Here is a 16,082-nt window from a genome sequence, read left to right on the forward strand (position 1 = left end):
TATTGCTCCTAACACAACTTACTGTATATGTCAGTGTAACATTTAACACACCTTCCTGGTGAGTAAGAAAAAACCATCTGATAAAAATGAAGCTTATAAATGAGACAATAATCTTTTTAGGAAAATTGGAATTCCCTTTTATTTCAATTTCACATGGTAAGGTGTGAACAGCGGGGAAGACGATCAATTGTCTTACATGAAATTACAAATATAACAGTGTTATCCTTTTAGTATCTACAAATGTATGTTCGTATCTCTTCTCCCATGTTGACCTTACGGACCAGTGTACAAAAAATAAAAGGAAAACAAAAACAGAAGTGATGCACAGTGCATTTCACAGACAGACATGAGACAAAACAAGGAAGTAGCATCGTAACATGAGATGACAAAAATGACATTATGTTATAATACACAATGTGCAGACTCAAGAGGGGTTTGTAACGTTTTTTCACATGTTAACATCACATTAGAACATCAATGTATTATAATAAGTTATAATTGAAAGTTAAAACCAAAATAGTGCCTGTATATAACAATTACAAATCTTTAAAATGTATCCAAACAAATGCTACTCACCATTCACATTTGTTGCATTTAATCTGGAAGGGGATTCATTTAAGAAAATGTAAAAAGCCTAAAGGATATTCCAGTTTTCACACCAAAAAGCACCAGTGATTTCCACTCAGCCTATTTTCTGTACTTTATAAACCCTCTAAGTAAAACAACTTGAGCTGTGTAGCTTAAACTTACTGTGTAGGCAAGTTAAAAATATAAGTAACTCATATGCGGGGGACAGCAATGGATTTCAGTGGTTTTGCATATTTTCAGCATTTCTGTGGCTCACTTTAACCAAAATCTTTGAAATAAGATACTGGCTTTCAATTTCTATGAGGCCATATCTGGCAACAGAGTGCTTTAAATCTTATATCAACAGAAGACCTGTATGATCCCCTTATTAAAAGAAGTTGTGTCGAACAATAGCTGATTCTTAGCATTACATTAATACTGAAGGCAAATGTTTTAATGCAAGTCAATGTCCCTAAAGCTTATCAATGTAACAGAAAGGCATTTTTTAGAAAGTCATTTTTCTGGATATGATATAGTTCAAGTTTTTCAGCTTCACCAAATTACTATTAATCTTTATGGTAAGATCAATAAGCAAATAAATAAATAACCTCTTCAGGGACAATATACAGGCATAGGAACATCTAGCTTAAATTCAGTGTGTACACACAATACAACTCAGCCCAGCATCAAAGCATTTAAAGTACACAGTACAGTACTCCCTCCTGCTCCTGTCGTACCTGTCTGACCTGTGACACATTTTCTGTACCCAGATCAGGCCACTATTACACGCACAGCATTTTCACACCTATCCTTTGAAAGTTGTTTTTGTTATTGTCTGATGTTATATTATTATTATTTTAGCCTTTTCACAGTACCTGTCGACCTAATAAGAGTGCACACAGGTGAGCAGAACAGAGCTGCAGCCAGTTCAGTGCATTCAAGTTGACGGTATAGCTTTCCCCTGGTCCTCCACCTTTTTAATTGCCGCCTGAATCTTCACTTGATCTCCCAGCAGCTGTCGAGGTTTCACAGCCTTCAGGTTTTCATCCAGCTCGAGCAGCACAGGTATACCAGTAGGTAAAGTCACGCTGGCAATATCTTTATCTGATATACCTGTTGAAGTAAGAAGAAGAATATTAATAACACACTAGAAAAACAAGTCAAAACTTTGGATGGTATGATCAATTCAAATCAATTGTTGTGATTTTCCATTGTCAGATAATCCGGAATATCAAAATGACTACAAAAGCTCTCTAAAAAGCAATCATTGAAAAAAACGTGTTAAAAATTGAATATAATTGAAGAAATACAAAGATTTTCATGTCAGAAAGAACAGATTTACAACATGTTGCTATTAATTCAATGTATTTATACTTTAAATGCATAGGGACCCTATACTGTATGATTACCTTATATACACAATGTTTCACATGTGTAATGCAATAAGAAATATGTGTTTCTTAACTAAATCTAATGTAACGGTATTTGATTGTATTTTAGTGCCAAAAAAAAAGTTTTTAATAATTGATGATCAAGGGGATGATTGTGAAATGTAATTATTTTCAGCCAGATAACTGTGAAATTACATTTTTATATCTTCCCATGCCTGGCCAATAATGAATTAAAGCCGTAATAAAGTAAGGAGTGTACTGTGGCCTCAGCGGCTTATGGGTGTGGTGAAAGGTCAGCATGGACTTAATAGCCACAGCCAAATGTAACATAAACTCACTGGCCTTTTTACACAAGTTCAACTTTCCATTTGGGGAATTGAAGTCCCTTCACAATTCAATGAGCGACAACTAAAAAAAGGCAGCCTGTAGAGTCCAGAAACTGTTGTGGAATTCAACTAAATGCATTCACTGCACACACTCAACACAAACGCTTAGAGAGCATTGTTTATAATAGCAGCATACCTTCCAGGTGTTTCAGCAGAGCCCTGCAGCTGTTTCCATGAGCGGAAATTAGCACAGTCCTGCCTTGCTTTATCTCTGGCACCACAGTGCTGTCCCAGTATGGAAGCAGCCGGTCCAACACCTCCTTCAGGCTCTCTGCCCTGGGAAGGTTTTCCTTTGGCACGTCACAAGTGGTGTATCTGCGGTCATTGTAGATTTCCAGGAAGTAAGGGTGGGATTCCTCAATTGGAGGTGGAGTGACGTTGTAGCTTCTTCTCCATACCTTCACCTGTTCCTCTCCATGTTCTTTAGCCATCTCTGCCCGGTTCAGGCCAATGAGGGAACCATAGTGCCGCTCATTCAGTCTCCAGGACTTGATCACAGGAACCCACTCCTGACCCATAGCCTCCAGAACAAGCCATGCTGTCTGGATGGAGCGGCTGAGTAGGGAGGTGAATACTAAGTCGAACTTGTAGCCCTGTTCCTTCAGCAGCCTGCCACAGTCCTTGGCCTCCTTCAGCCCATCCTCGCTCAGCTTCTGGTCAACCCAGCTGCAGAACCGGTTCTCTTTGTTCCAGGCCCCCTCCCCATGCCTCAGCAGAAACAGTTTGTACTTGGACATCCGAAGCACCTCCAGCAGAAGCCTGCACACATTTAGTAAAACATTATCAAAACAGTTTTGCAGTTGGTGATAACACAAGTGAACATATATTAATACAATACATCAAATCTCCAGCTAACCTCACATAAAGTCACAGGTCTGTGTGTCTAATATGAAACCAGCAGAAGATACTTTAGAGACAGTGCCAGCAAAAGGTTAGAGGTTGTCTTAAAAGGGTAACAGGCTAATGGCTGATAGCTAACCTTACAGTAGCTATCCCTAGCTTTATTGAAAGGCTGGACCCAAGATAATGATACACAAATGAATGAATGATAACGTTAGCTCACTACTGTATGCACACACGTATGCATTGGATTCTGAAAAGCTTATTAGCAAGCCTGAAAGGATGGATGGACGTGTTGCTAATACAGTATTTCATGGTCGCTCAATCCGTGTTAGGGACAAGACAAACATGTAATGAACAAAACTACTTAATGTGACGTCTTGAACGATCATAATATTGTGAAAATGTAATCTTACCCTGCGTGGGCTTCAAATCCGACCTAAAAGTGGCTAGTTCAGTTGTTGACAGTGTTTGGCCGGCCATGTACAGCATTTGTTCCAGTGGATGATTGATATTCCTCTCCCCCAATCAGAATGGCACAGATCAAAAGTGGGTGGTACTTTTGTCAAATGCTATGCCCATATTAGGAGTGGTGGAAATAACGGCCAAGCACGTCGTCGAGGAAGGAGGGAAATAAGGGGGAGTGACCGTTAAACATGGGTGAATTTATGAGTTACTGTACTGTTTAGCTAACTGTTGATGTTTTGTTGTTTGGTTCGAAGTTAGCAGAGGATTTATGGTGTGTAAGAGAAAGGCAGTAGTTTAAGTTAACTTTGTTTCAGCCAGAGCGTATACCCGCCTAAAATGATCCAGGTGTGTGGACAAACAGTTTGAAAACTTTTGTTTTACTTGTTTTACGACTATTTTGGGTAAATAGTCAAACTGCCACATTATTGTTCACTCAAACAAAACCTTTATTCACCGTTCTGTTTCCTTGACAGTTACGCACTTGAGGCCATATTTTCCTATTATTTAAAGGCTACTAATATTCATTTTTCTCAGTGATTTGTTTGTGACTCTAAACAATGTACGGTGGCTGAGAAGGGCAATTGACAATTACAAAGTGTGAAACACTTTAACAAAGCTTGAGACAAATTTACATTTTATAAAACAAATGTACATTTTATAAAACAAAATTACATTAGCGAAACATTTTTACAAAAGAAAAAACAATTTAACATTAACAAAAACAAATTAACAAGATGCAAAACACTTTTAGAAAGCTAGAGACAAATTTACATTTTATAAAAACAAAATAAAATTCTATAAAACAAATGTACAAGTGTCGAAACACTTTAACATTTCCCGAAACACTTTAACATTTGCCGAAACACTTTAACAAGTGACGTGCAAGTGATTGACACAAACTTAAGTGTGTTTTGGCTGATAGACCGCCGGGTACCTATGGACGGTACGAGTGTGTTTATGGTCGTTAAACATGTTTATCGTCGTTAAACATCTTTTGTCCGTTCTGTGGAAACCACCTGGGCCAAGTGACATGATCTTGCTCATCACGATATACTTTCTCGTGCGCACGAGAAAGTTACAGGTTCGCCAAGTAGGAAGTGGAGCTGTGCCTTTTAGACACAGCCTTCGCTGTGTTTAGACAGCTAAAGAGCGAATGCAGGCTGCTTTGTTTTAACCACGCACAACTCTTTACACACACACACACACACACACACACATCGAACTGCCCGATTATTACGCCTTATTATTCGTTTTATGAAGGAGGTGTCCGGTCACCAGGGCGGGCGTGTGTGTGTGTGTGACACTCGCATTGATTTACTTTCAGAAGATATTAAGATACTGTCGTCCGTTCCGGTAATGCGGTCAACTCAGCCGTCTCTCGCGTTTGCTTGTTCAAATCATAAATTCAAATCAGCAGCCCTTCATTTTTGAGTGCGCAATTAAAGGTGGGGTAGGTAGGTTTAAGAAACCTGCTCGAGATACACTTTTTGTTATATTCCATGGAATGCTCTTAACATCCCCATAGCAATGAATATCTTAAGTGCATTGACAAAAAATCCATAAAAAAAATATCATCTGTGGAAGCTGTAGTACTGTAAAAAGCACGACCAATCATCTGAGCTGGCCGGGCTAAAATAACTGGATGGCCTGTCAGCCTTCCATCTGTGCACAAACTTATCTCGTGCCCTCATTGGTCATCTGGGCGTTCGTGTGTGTTGGAGGAGGGGCTCTGTAAGGAAGTAACATATTTCTTCCGGCTGTGTATTTTCAAATTCTAGCGCACTCGAGCTGGTTTCTCCAAAATGACCTACCCCACCTTTAATCACGCCTTTACGGTAATTGCCGAGAAGCGGCACTGACGCTAATACAAGAATAAAATAATGCATGTTTTTTTCTGCTTGATTTGCGATACAAATAATTTGTACCATAAGTTCTTAATAAAATTGGTACTGTTGGACTCAGTACTTGTTAGACTACTACCACAAATACAATGAGGTATTTTTTGAGTAATACTCAAACCCCCGTCCTGAGTACAATAATTCATGTATTCTGGTATATTTGATGAGGGATAAAATTATTTTTTGCAAAAAGTTCTACATGAAATTGATGTTGGACTCAGTACTACTTGGACTAGCTACTAGCACAAGTACAATCAAGTACTTTTACTGTATACTTTTTGATTAATACTCGGTCAAACTCCCCTCCAGAGTACAATAATTCCTGTATTGTATATGAACTATGAATTATTGTACTCAGGACAGGAGTTTAACCAAGTATTACTCAAAAAGTACAGAGTAAAAATACTTGAGTATACTTGTGCTAGTAGTCCAATTAGGCCTACTGATTCCAACAGTATCAATTTCATGGAGAACTTATGGTAACAAATCATTTTATCCCTCAACAAATATAGCAAAATACATGAATGATTGTACTCAGGAGGGGAGTTTGACAGAGTATTACTCAAAAAGTACACAGTAAAAGTACTTCATTTTATTGTTGGTAGCAGTCAAACAAGTACTGAGTCCAACAGTGTCAGTTTTATTAAGAACTTATGGTAAAACATATTTTTATCGCAAATATAGCACAAAAAGATGCATTATTTTACTCTTGTACTAGCATCAGTGCCGCTTCTCGGCCAATTACCGTTTAGGCGCTATTAATCGCACACTCACAAATGGAGAGCTGCTGAGTTGACCGCAGTGTTCCCCTGCACTCCGACAGTACTGAGCACTACATCGAGGCTAAGATTAAACACATTTATTTCATTTGGTAACACACACATATACCAATGGAGTTGGCCAGATGTGTGTAAATTACTGTTCATGGTAATTTGAAAACAAATGCCGGTGTCGGACATTCACAAACACCGAACACACACACACGGAGCTGAGCAGAACACAAACACACACGTCATGCGCCTTGTGGACCGCACATCTCCTTCAGAAAACAAGTAATAGGGGGAATAATCGGGCAGTTTGATGTGTGTAGAGGTGTGTGTGTTTAAAACGAAGCAGCCTGCAGTTGATCTTTAGCTGTCTAATGAAGGTAAGCACATCGAAGGCTGTGTGTAAAAGGCACAGCTCCACTTCCTACTTGGCGAACCTGTAACTTTCTTGTGTGCATGAGAACGTATCTCGTGCGCACAAGAAAGTATATCGTGATGAGCAAAACCATGTCACTTGGCCCAGGTGGTCTCCACAGAACGGACAAAACATGTTTAACGGCCATAAACACACTCGTGCCGTCCATAGGTACCGGCAGTCTATCAGCCAAAAACAAACTTAAGTTTGTCAATCACTTGCACGTGCTTAGGCATTCCCATTCCGGTTTGATTCTCTAGTTTGTTAAAGTGTTTAGGCAAATGTTAAAGTGTTTCAACACTTGTAATTTTGTTTTTATAAAAAAACATTTTTTTTAATAAAATGTAAATTTGTCTCTATTTTTTTAGAAGTGTTTCGCCTCTTGTTAAATTGTTTTTTCTTTGGTAAAAGTGTTTCGCTAATGTACATTTGTTTTAGAAAATTTAAATTTGTTTTAGAAAATATAAATTTGTCTCAAGCTTTGTTAAAGTGTTTCACACTTTGTAATTGTCGATTGCACTTCTCAGCCACCGTACAATGTCCCATAATACAGGATTGGTTACAGGGATGAACTCCCATATAACAGCAGAAGTAGTTTCCCAACTGTATTTCTGATTACATCTAATACGTTTTGTGTAAACCAGCACCTGTTATGTTAATAGGTCATTTAACCACATGAGGAAATTCTAAATCTAATTTGCTAAAATCATATACAGTTTACCATCAGACCCTTAAATGATTCATACAACTACAAGTGTGACAAAACATATTGCCAGTTTAAGACAAAGATGACTTTTCTCATTTAGATTTTATTACTTGATATACTGTACAATTCACACGTCTTCTCTTCAATATGTCTGAGTTTAATACCATATTCATTTTCCACAATGCTTACTTTATTTAACTCCATGAACCAAAAACTCGCCCCATCATTAAATTCAAGCACATGTGTTTATGTTGTCATCTAAAGCCATGATTTAAAAGACACATATTATTTAGCAGATGATTTAGGCCGGTTTATTGTTGAATATAACAGAGGTCAATAAACAAGCCAGTCACAGGGGGACAGGGGAACTGAACAGCCAAAAGTTATGCTATGTCCATGACCTGTAGAAAACCTACTTGTCAACCCGATCTTTACGTAATTCACTGTCGTTATAAATTAAACAATAGTCACAGGGCTCCATCCATTTTGGAGCAGCAAACATTTTCATAAATAAATTCACCACAGAATCTACTGCCCGGCGTTAAACATCTTCTTCCTGCCGTCCATACCAGACATGGCGTCCACGTTCTTACGCCAGTCAGTCACCTCCTCTTTCTGTGGGGTGAAAAAATGATGATTTGAAAGTGAATAAAACAAGTATTTGCAACCATATTGTACAACACAAATACACACACCGTGTTGGAGAATACATTTGCTTGTAAATATAAGAATAATAAATAAATTCCTGCACTAAACACTACAACAGATTATTTAAACATGCTTTAATAACGTTGTCACTCTTTCTAATTCTGACCTTTTTTAAGCAAGTTTCACAACTCTATCTTTATATTAAGAATTGGTGTTAATTTTATTTAAATTTTTTGTCAAATGTGTCGTTTCTAAAGTCAAAATAAAACCTACAGCCTGGACTACAATCGATGTGAAATGACGAAGTATTATTTCATAGCTTTCTTGCTAAAACTGTTATTTTAGCAAGGAAAATAATATTTGTTATCTATGTGATTTATTTTAACTATGGTTTTAAAAGGACAAAAAACCGAGCCCTGACAGAGTGGACTATTCTCAGTGAATGAAGAGAGAATATAACTTTATTAAGCCCTGAATGAATTTATTTGCCAGATATTGCTCAATAATTACAAAAACATAAGGATAAAAACACAAAAAGTGTATAAGAAGTAACGCTACCAGTGCATAACAGAATAACAGTACAAGTTACAGATATAGTAATATTGACTATAATAATGAAACAGCAGCCCTTACCTTCTCCTCCTCTTTCTTCACAGTCTTCAGGTTGGCCTTAAAGTCCACGGACTCTTTGACCCTCGAGCCCAGCAGAGCCCCCAGCATGGCGTCAGCTGAGACCCTCACCCTCTTCAGGGCCGGCCTCTTCATCTTGCCCTTCAACTCAAAGATTTTCTGAGACAGGTCCTGTATCTTTTTCCCAAAACAAATGACAGACACATCCTCAAAAATTGGGGACAAACAATATGTATGTCTTATACAGTATGCTTGTGACAAAGGATAGAACTCAAGCAGTAATTCACAAAGATGACTTACCTCAATAGTACATTTCGACACTTTAGAATTAACATCGTACCGCTCTTCATCAACCACATCAATCTTCTGGTGCAGTTCTTTACAAAAATTCTGTTGATAGAAGCCTATAAAGTATTACACTAATTTAAGTAACAATTCCCTGAATTTATAACTTGCCCGTATGACTTGATAGAAACACTGATACAGTAACAATGCAAACAACAAGACAGGGCAGCATGTGTATGGGCAGGGATTTGTTCTAAGCATATCACAATAAAAACACATCGCAAAACACTTCTCCAGTACACCACACTTTATTTAATTCTGCAATATGCAAATGCTCTCAAAATTATTTATAAATCATGCCATAATAATTTATATAAATTGTTGTAGAATGTTTATTTATACATTTATCATTTAACTGAGGACTTGGCCCTTAAAGTGTTGACATTGAGGTCTGAGGATTATTCTGAAAAAAAGAATATTGTTCTTGGCAGGTGGCATTGCTGTTGAGGTTTTCTTTTAATATACGTTTAAATGCTTTGAGCTCCAAAAAAAATAACATTCACCTTGATTGTAATTGGGCACCTGCTTGCGGATAGATAACATTAGGGTTCAAGGTTCAAGGTTCTATATTTGTCATACGAACATAGCTACAGAGTAGTTATGTTGATGAAAATCTTACGTCACAGGCTCCTCCAACAGTGCAACACAATAATACAGATAAACAGACAAATATAGTGCAAGTAAATATTAATAAGTAAATACAAAAAGAAAAATAGTTTAAAAAAAGTGAAATAGTGAAATAAGAGTCTATATGCAAGCTATTGGAATGATATATTAGATAAATAGATAAATAATTACTAAGTAGCAGATGAATGTTATGGATGTTGTTTCAGCAGTTCAGTTGTTTAGCAGCCTTATGGCCTGTGGGATGAAACTGTCTCTGAATCTGGTGGTTTTAGTCCGGATGCTGCGGTAACGCCTGCCAGACATTAGAAGGCGATATGGAAAAAGCGATCTGCTCAAAGTGTTTAGAATTTACTGTTGACTTAGAACCAAACCCCCCCCCCCCCCAAATATATGTAATTATATGGAGTAAAATGACTCAATGATAAATGTAGGCTACCTGTAGATCCTCCGGAGACAGGCCGGACAGCTGCAGTTGTGGGACTCTCTCAGAGAGGACTCTCTCTCGTTCCTCTTTCTTCATTTGTATGTCGTTATCCAGCAAAGTCATGGCCTTCTTTAGCAGCTTGGTCTGGTGTACATACATGTAAAGAATTACACTTCAGTCAACCAGAGAATATGTTGAAGCCTTGCTTTCACACTATTTGCCATACATTACCTTCAAGAACAGTCTGCGAGATGCACTGATCTTTGGCTTTGGTTTCTGGAAAAAAAGACGTCATACATATCAAATCTCTGGAAAACATTTCAATATAAAGCAGCACATAGTTTCTATGTACATGCAGGAGTCGCACATTAGTCTCTTTACAATTCAACAACCAACACAATGACACTTTGTGCAACACTGACTACAGCCTGGGTTGAATTTGACTTTACCCTGCATATTTAAACTTTTCATTATATTGTATTTTTACAATATTTCCTTATTATACAAGTGTTAAGTCAATCAATTCCACAAATAGTCAAGGTACATTACTTTTTCGTAGTAAAATCAACTTACCGAACCCCTTATCCAATTAAGAAGGTGATGTATTTCAAGAAGAGAAAGAGAAAAGGTGCAATTTGTTACACTCGTTGAACTTTTTTCAATATCATTTGAGTGATAAGTAAATAAGACATAGCTACTTACCCTTCAGACATGGTTGCAGTTGTATGTTTACCCTTGTTAATTGTATCTAGAGAAGAAAGGAATAAGACTATTTTACACACATGAAGCTCAACTAAGGTACTTTAACAGAAGCAAAGCAACATTCAACACATTGGATTAAGACATCCTATAGGTTGCAGTTGTATAGGAGAGGACACAAACAATGTATGACATTGTCAAGAGGTCAAACTGACACCTTCAAAAATACTCTCTCAAACATTGCCAAAAATATAATTACCAGACAAATCATCAATCAATACCATAATGGTTGGTGGTAGTAGTGGCCTGAATCATGTTGTTTCTATTTAATATCTTATATCCCTGTATTTTAACAGCAAACATATTCTTAAATGTACAGCTCAATACCACGAAATGACACAATAATAATCAATGTGACCAGGTTGCAAATCCACACATACATACATATAATAAATCCACACTGTGATTAGTTGTTTAAAACTTAAACCAGCTGATTTTTTAACCTAAGCAAAAAAGACTCTCCTCCTTGACTCCAGTGTAAGAAGAATTGTTTGTAAAGTGAGATAGTTTTAGAAAGAAAACAGTCAGTTGTAAGGAATTATAAGTGGACAAACAAACAAGCTGTTTTGGAGTTGAAAAATTACACTTTCTTTTCTCATTTCTAATAAACTGATAGGATTTTGTGTTGCAATAAAAAGCCTACGTTAGCTGTTTAATCCCTTCATGTTCTGTAATACTTCAAAACAAAACCCCTTACCTTAGCAGGAGACAGATACTCAAAGGCGTCTTTTTCTGAGAGGAGAAGCGCAGAAAGAGGGTAGATATATAGATTCCAGCGGCCATGTGAGTGGCTCACTAAAATAGACCCTCTGTCCGCACCATTCTTGCTCTGCGTCCCTCACATCTCACATGTATGAGGTATGAATCTTTCTTGGGAATGTCCTCCTGTGATGCTTTCTTAATGTCCCCCGTCTCCACGTTAAGGAAGACGGGTGGTGGAGTTCAAAGGAGCCAAAGATAGGTTTGAGAAATTGAAGTTGTTCCCAAATACATTTAAATCGGTTACACAGATGAGAAAAACAATGGCAGGATTCATATATTTTTATTTATTGCTGTTTCATGTTTGTATCAAGTACATCAACCAACATTAAGATCACATATGACCACTCAAAAAACATGACACAGACTGCAATCATGCTTTTTAATCTTTAGCATTTACAACAATACATTTTGAATGTCTGACAAGCTTGATATACATGTATCACAGCAGAGAACAAACTATCAGTTGTTTATTACAAACAATGTCTCTCTCCACAGTCAATATATTATCCTGTAGCTCTAATAGTGTCCGAGAGATGGTTTAAAGAGTTCTGCTGCCATCACATGGCCGTAGATGAGAACTACAGTGCTCCAGTTTCTACCTCAGGCCACCAAGCCACTTATGCTCTTTCAATTACTTTACTTATATGCGTTTTTTGTATTCCCTTTATAACTTTTCACGCCATTGTTCTTAACTATTTATTCCCCCCTGTTTGATTGTTTACGTCAGTCTGTCCTACTGGCGTGTTTTTATTGTTTGTCTGCACTTGGGACAGCGTTGTACTACAAATCTCGTTTTTTGTACAATGAGAATAAAGGCTTTGTATTCTATATACTCTCCTCTATACTCTATTCTCCAGGCACAACTCTAATACAAAGCTGTAAGTGACTAAGAAATCAGTTTTACTATTCCCTAAATCCTCAACTTAAAATATGCTTTGGATAAACAGTTGCTCTCCTTTATAACTATAATATTAAAACGAGTAAGTCTATCCTGGTTTTAAGGGTAGTTGTCCAACTTTTAATTCCTCAATCAATATAATAAAGGTAAGACAGTCAGCAAAGTTAAGCAATTATTAAAACAAAAAGGGCTGTAATGATCCATCAATCCATTGAATTATCCAATATTTATACAGAATCTACTGGCCGGCGTTAAACATCTTCTTCCTGCCGTCCATACCAGACATGGCGTCCACGTTCTTACGCCAGTCAGTCACCTCTTCTTTCTGTGGGGTTAAAAAAATGATGATTTGAAAGTGATTGAAACATAAGCATTTGCAACCATATTGTACAACACAAATACACACACCGTGTTGGAGAATACCTTTGCTTGTAAATATAAGAATAATAAATAAATTCCTGCACTAAACACTGCAGCAGATTATGTACACATGCTTCTGTTTGAATCTTAACAAATCACAGATGAAACACAGGCAAGAGGAAACAGATCATTTGAATGCAATGGGCTGTAACCTGACGGTTTCCATGACCCTGAAGCAAAAGCCAGGCGTACCTTTTCCTCTTCCTTCTTGACCGTTTTGAGGCTGGCTTTGAAGTCGATGGTCTCCTTGTGTTTGGAGCCCAGCAGAACGCTCAGCATGGCTTCAGCTGAGATCTTCACTCTCCTCAGGGTCGGCTTCTTGAACTTACTCTGGATCTCAGTGATCTTCAGTTTCATGTTTTCAATCTGTTCAGGGGATCAATTCAGAAAAAGTCACGTGCTGATGCCATTCCACCACTGTGAGTCAAGAATTAACCCAAACTACTACAGTATTGATTCATTAACATGAAACCAAAGGGAAGTTATTTTCGACCAGATCACTTCTTCACATCCATATATGTATTTATAAACACTGAGGCTTATCAATATGTCTATTTGTTATTTATCCAAAATTGAGAGCTGGAAGCAGCCTTGACATTTCTTTAGACAAATATCAAACCATCAAACAACTCTTGCAGACTTCCACCGGCGATACAGTTGAATAAGATTAAACAAGTTGTGGTCAAAAGCTTATACGTGGATCTTGAGTTTCTAGGGTCCTAAACTATTCAGATTTGTTTTGTATATGTGTGTTCAAATAATCAATTAATAACTCAGATCGCTCAATACCACATATTTGATAAAAAGCTAATCTTGCTGCAGATGATCTAACCCTTATTTATATACTGTATGTTGAATGCTATAAGAGTACATCAGGCTTTAAGCATTAGTTTCTGTTATGACTCTGTGCTGCCACTCGGAGGCAGTGTCTATTCCCTTAAAGGTGGGGTAGGTAATTCACTTCAGAAACACTTGTTGTTATATTCCATGGAATGCTCTTAACATCCCGATAGCAATGAATATATTAAATGCTTTGACAATAAATACATTAAAAAAATTCATCTGTGGAAGCCGTGGCGCTCTAAAAAGTGCGACCAATCGTCTGAGCCGGCCCGGCTAAAATAACTGGATGGCCTACCTGCCTGTCAGCCTTCCATCTGTGCACAAACTTATCTCGTGCCCTCATTGGTCATGTGCGTGTTTGTGTGTGTTGGAGGAGGGGCTCTGTAAGGAAGTCTGAAGGAAGGGGCAGTTTTTCGGCTGTGGACTTTCAAATTCTAGCGCACTCGAGCTGGTTTCTCCATTCTTACCTACCTTACCTTTAAAATGTTTTAATGGTGTGACCCTGTGTTCATAGTAGAGTTACTGGATGAATAAACTATATACATGTCCACTTGTATCACTTCATCTTTCTATTTATTCTTGAGATGCTCACCTCTTTCTCATTTTTGGACACCTTGAGACCGATATCGTACCACTCCTCATCTACAACATCGATCTTGTGCTGCAAGTCTCTGCAAAAATCCTGTAAGAAAAGGAGAAACACACCCTCTAATGGTGTCAGAATATCATGATAAACTTAAAGGGGACCTATCATGCAAAATGCACTTTTGTACGTCTTTTATACATGAATATGTGTCCCCGGTGTGTCAGGGAACTCACCAAGTGTCAGACAACACAACCCTTTCTCTTTTCCTCCATACCCAAATCTCTAAAAACGGGGCTGCAACGGATCTGATACAGACTGATCCAGATTTGAAATATCTCTGACGTCAGAAACGAGGAGCTCCACCTATATGGGCAACTCTCCACCAATCAGGGGAATGAGAGGTTGCCGTGGCATGGTAACAGCATGGTAACAGCATGGTAACAGCATGGTAACAGCATTGTAACAGCATGGTAACATGACGCTCTTGCCTCACACCCCTCCTTTGCAGGGGGGCGTGGTCAGCTGCAGCTGATTTGCCACAGAATCAGCCTTTGCAAAAACAGGGCTGGAATAGAGCAAATAGAGCGAAATGAGGCATGGCTAAAATGCATGATCTGTTTGGTATTTTGAAAAAAAAACTTCACAGACATGTTTTATATAGGTATGGCCCTACAATATATTAATCAAATATAGCATGATAGGTCCACTTTAAATGGAAATAATTGGATAAGTGAGAGAGAGTGTTTGTGTTGGACGATGTGAATAAAGGTAAATACCTGAAGCTCTTGCAGAGACTGACCAGACATGCTAAGAGGAGGAACTCTTTCTGCCAGAGTCGCTTCTTTCTCCTTCATTTTCTGCTCCGTCTCGTCCTGCAGCATCTGAGCTGCCACTGTCAGAAGTCTGATCTACAGAACAAAACATCAAAATAAGGAAATGTCTTTGAGCTTTTATTGGGATCTCTTGACCAAGTAAAACATAGTCCTCAATATCCAACGTTTTTACGAGTTTAGTACATTTAAAATAAAAATAAAAAGCTATATTACTATTGTTCTTAAAGTGCATACAGAGTAATGCACTCCAATGTCTCAACACAATTTCATCATAATTAATAAAGCATCTAACAGACTGTATCTCAAATAAAGAAAAACGTACCTTCAATCCCAGCCTTCGAGAGGAGGAGATCTTTGATTTCTGTTTCTATAATTCAAACATAAGAAACACTCCATATAAATATACATACAGCAAATTGCATATGTTCTTTTTTAAATTGCATTTATAGATAGAAAAACAAAAAATAGGGATTGAAGGAAAGAGATTGAATACTCACTCTGTTGAAGCATTCACAAAGAGAGAGAAAAAGATGCCAACTTAGTTACATATCCAAACATAGTTTACAGTATAGTAAGGTTATCAATCAACACAATCAAATAAACCAGAAGCAATTATACTCACTCAGCCATGATTGTCTTTATTTCCCGCACTATAATAGGGAAAAAAAAAGAAGTATTTTTGCAGAACGTGAAAACGGTGACTTTGATAACTTTAAACCAACATGCTTACAGAGTGAAGTCAGCTGTTTTCTAAAGATTGATGATTGTTTTAACCTCCCTTGTCAAAGTATTTCAACCCACCCCAAACATTCACTGGCCCATTATGCTGGCAAAGAGTTATTTACTGTATTTACAGCGCTGGTTTACAA

General features: G+C 37.7%; 4 protein-coding genes across 4 annotated transcripts in view; all 4 read right to left on the reverse strand.

Annotated features, from left to right (window-relative positions):
* tnnt2d (troponin T2d, cardiac) overlaps positions 1-16,082 on the reverse strand; it is a 49,657-nt gene that overhangs the window by 31,071 nt on the left and 2,504 nt on the right. The gene's annotated exons all lie outside the window — the stretch shown is intronic.
* bpgm (2,3-bisphosphoglycerate mutase) lies at positions 112-3,742 on the reverse strand. Its single transcript, XM_079680775.1, has 3 exons — positions 3,601-3,742; positions 2,481-3,103; positions 112-1,680 (listed from the first exon to the last, which is right to left on the reverse strand). The coding sequence occupies exons 2-3, from the start codon at positions 3,079-3,081 to the stop codon at positions 1,505-1,507; spliced, it is 777 nt and encodes a 258-aa protein (XP_079536901.1). The 5' UTR covers positions 3,082-3,103; positions 3,601-3,742; the 3' UTR covers positions 112-1,504.
* LOC307041908 (troponin I, slow skeletal muscle-like) lies at positions 7,522-10,407 on the reverse strand. Its single transcript, XM_079685493.1, has 5 exons — positions 10,344-10,407; positions 10,125-10,256; positions 9,017-9,106; positions 8,720-8,893; positions 7,522-8,053 (listed from the first exon to the last, which is right to left on the reverse strand). Exons 2-5 carry the CDS (start codon positions 10,233-10,235, stop codon positions 7,967-7,969), a joined length of 462 nt encoding a protein of 153 aa, XP_079541619.1. The 5' UTR covers positions 10,236-10,256; positions 10,344-10,407; the 3' UTR covers positions 7,522-7,966.
* The window catches only part of LOC307041909 (troponin I, slow skeletal muscle-like), a 117,388-nt gene continuing 113,200 nt past the window's right edge, over positions 11,895-16,082 (reverse strand). The window contains exons 2-6 of the mRNA XM_079685494.1: positions 15,536-15,580; positions 15,157-15,288; positions 14,387-14,476; positions 13,144-13,317; positions 11,895-12,856 (exon numbers count right to left, since the gene is read on the reverse strand). Coding sequence (XP_079541620.1) covers positions 12,770-12,856; positions 13,144-13,317; positions 14,387-14,476; positions 15,157-15,261 — 456 coding nt within the window. The 5' untranslated portion in view covers positions 15,262-15,288; positions 15,536-15,580 and the 3' untranslated portion in view covers positions 11,895-12,769. The remainder of the gene's footprint in view (positions 12,857-13,143; positions 13,318-14,386; positions 14,477-15,156; positions 15,289-15,535; positions 15,581-16,082) is intronic.

The sequence above is a fragment of the Notothenia rossii genome (assembly GCF_949606895.1).
Source record: "Notothenia rossii genome assembly, chromosome: 5".
Classification (NCBI taxonomy): domain Eukaryota; kingdom Metazoa; phylum Chordata; class Actinopteri; order Perciformes; family Nototheniidae; genus Notothenia; species Notothenia rossii.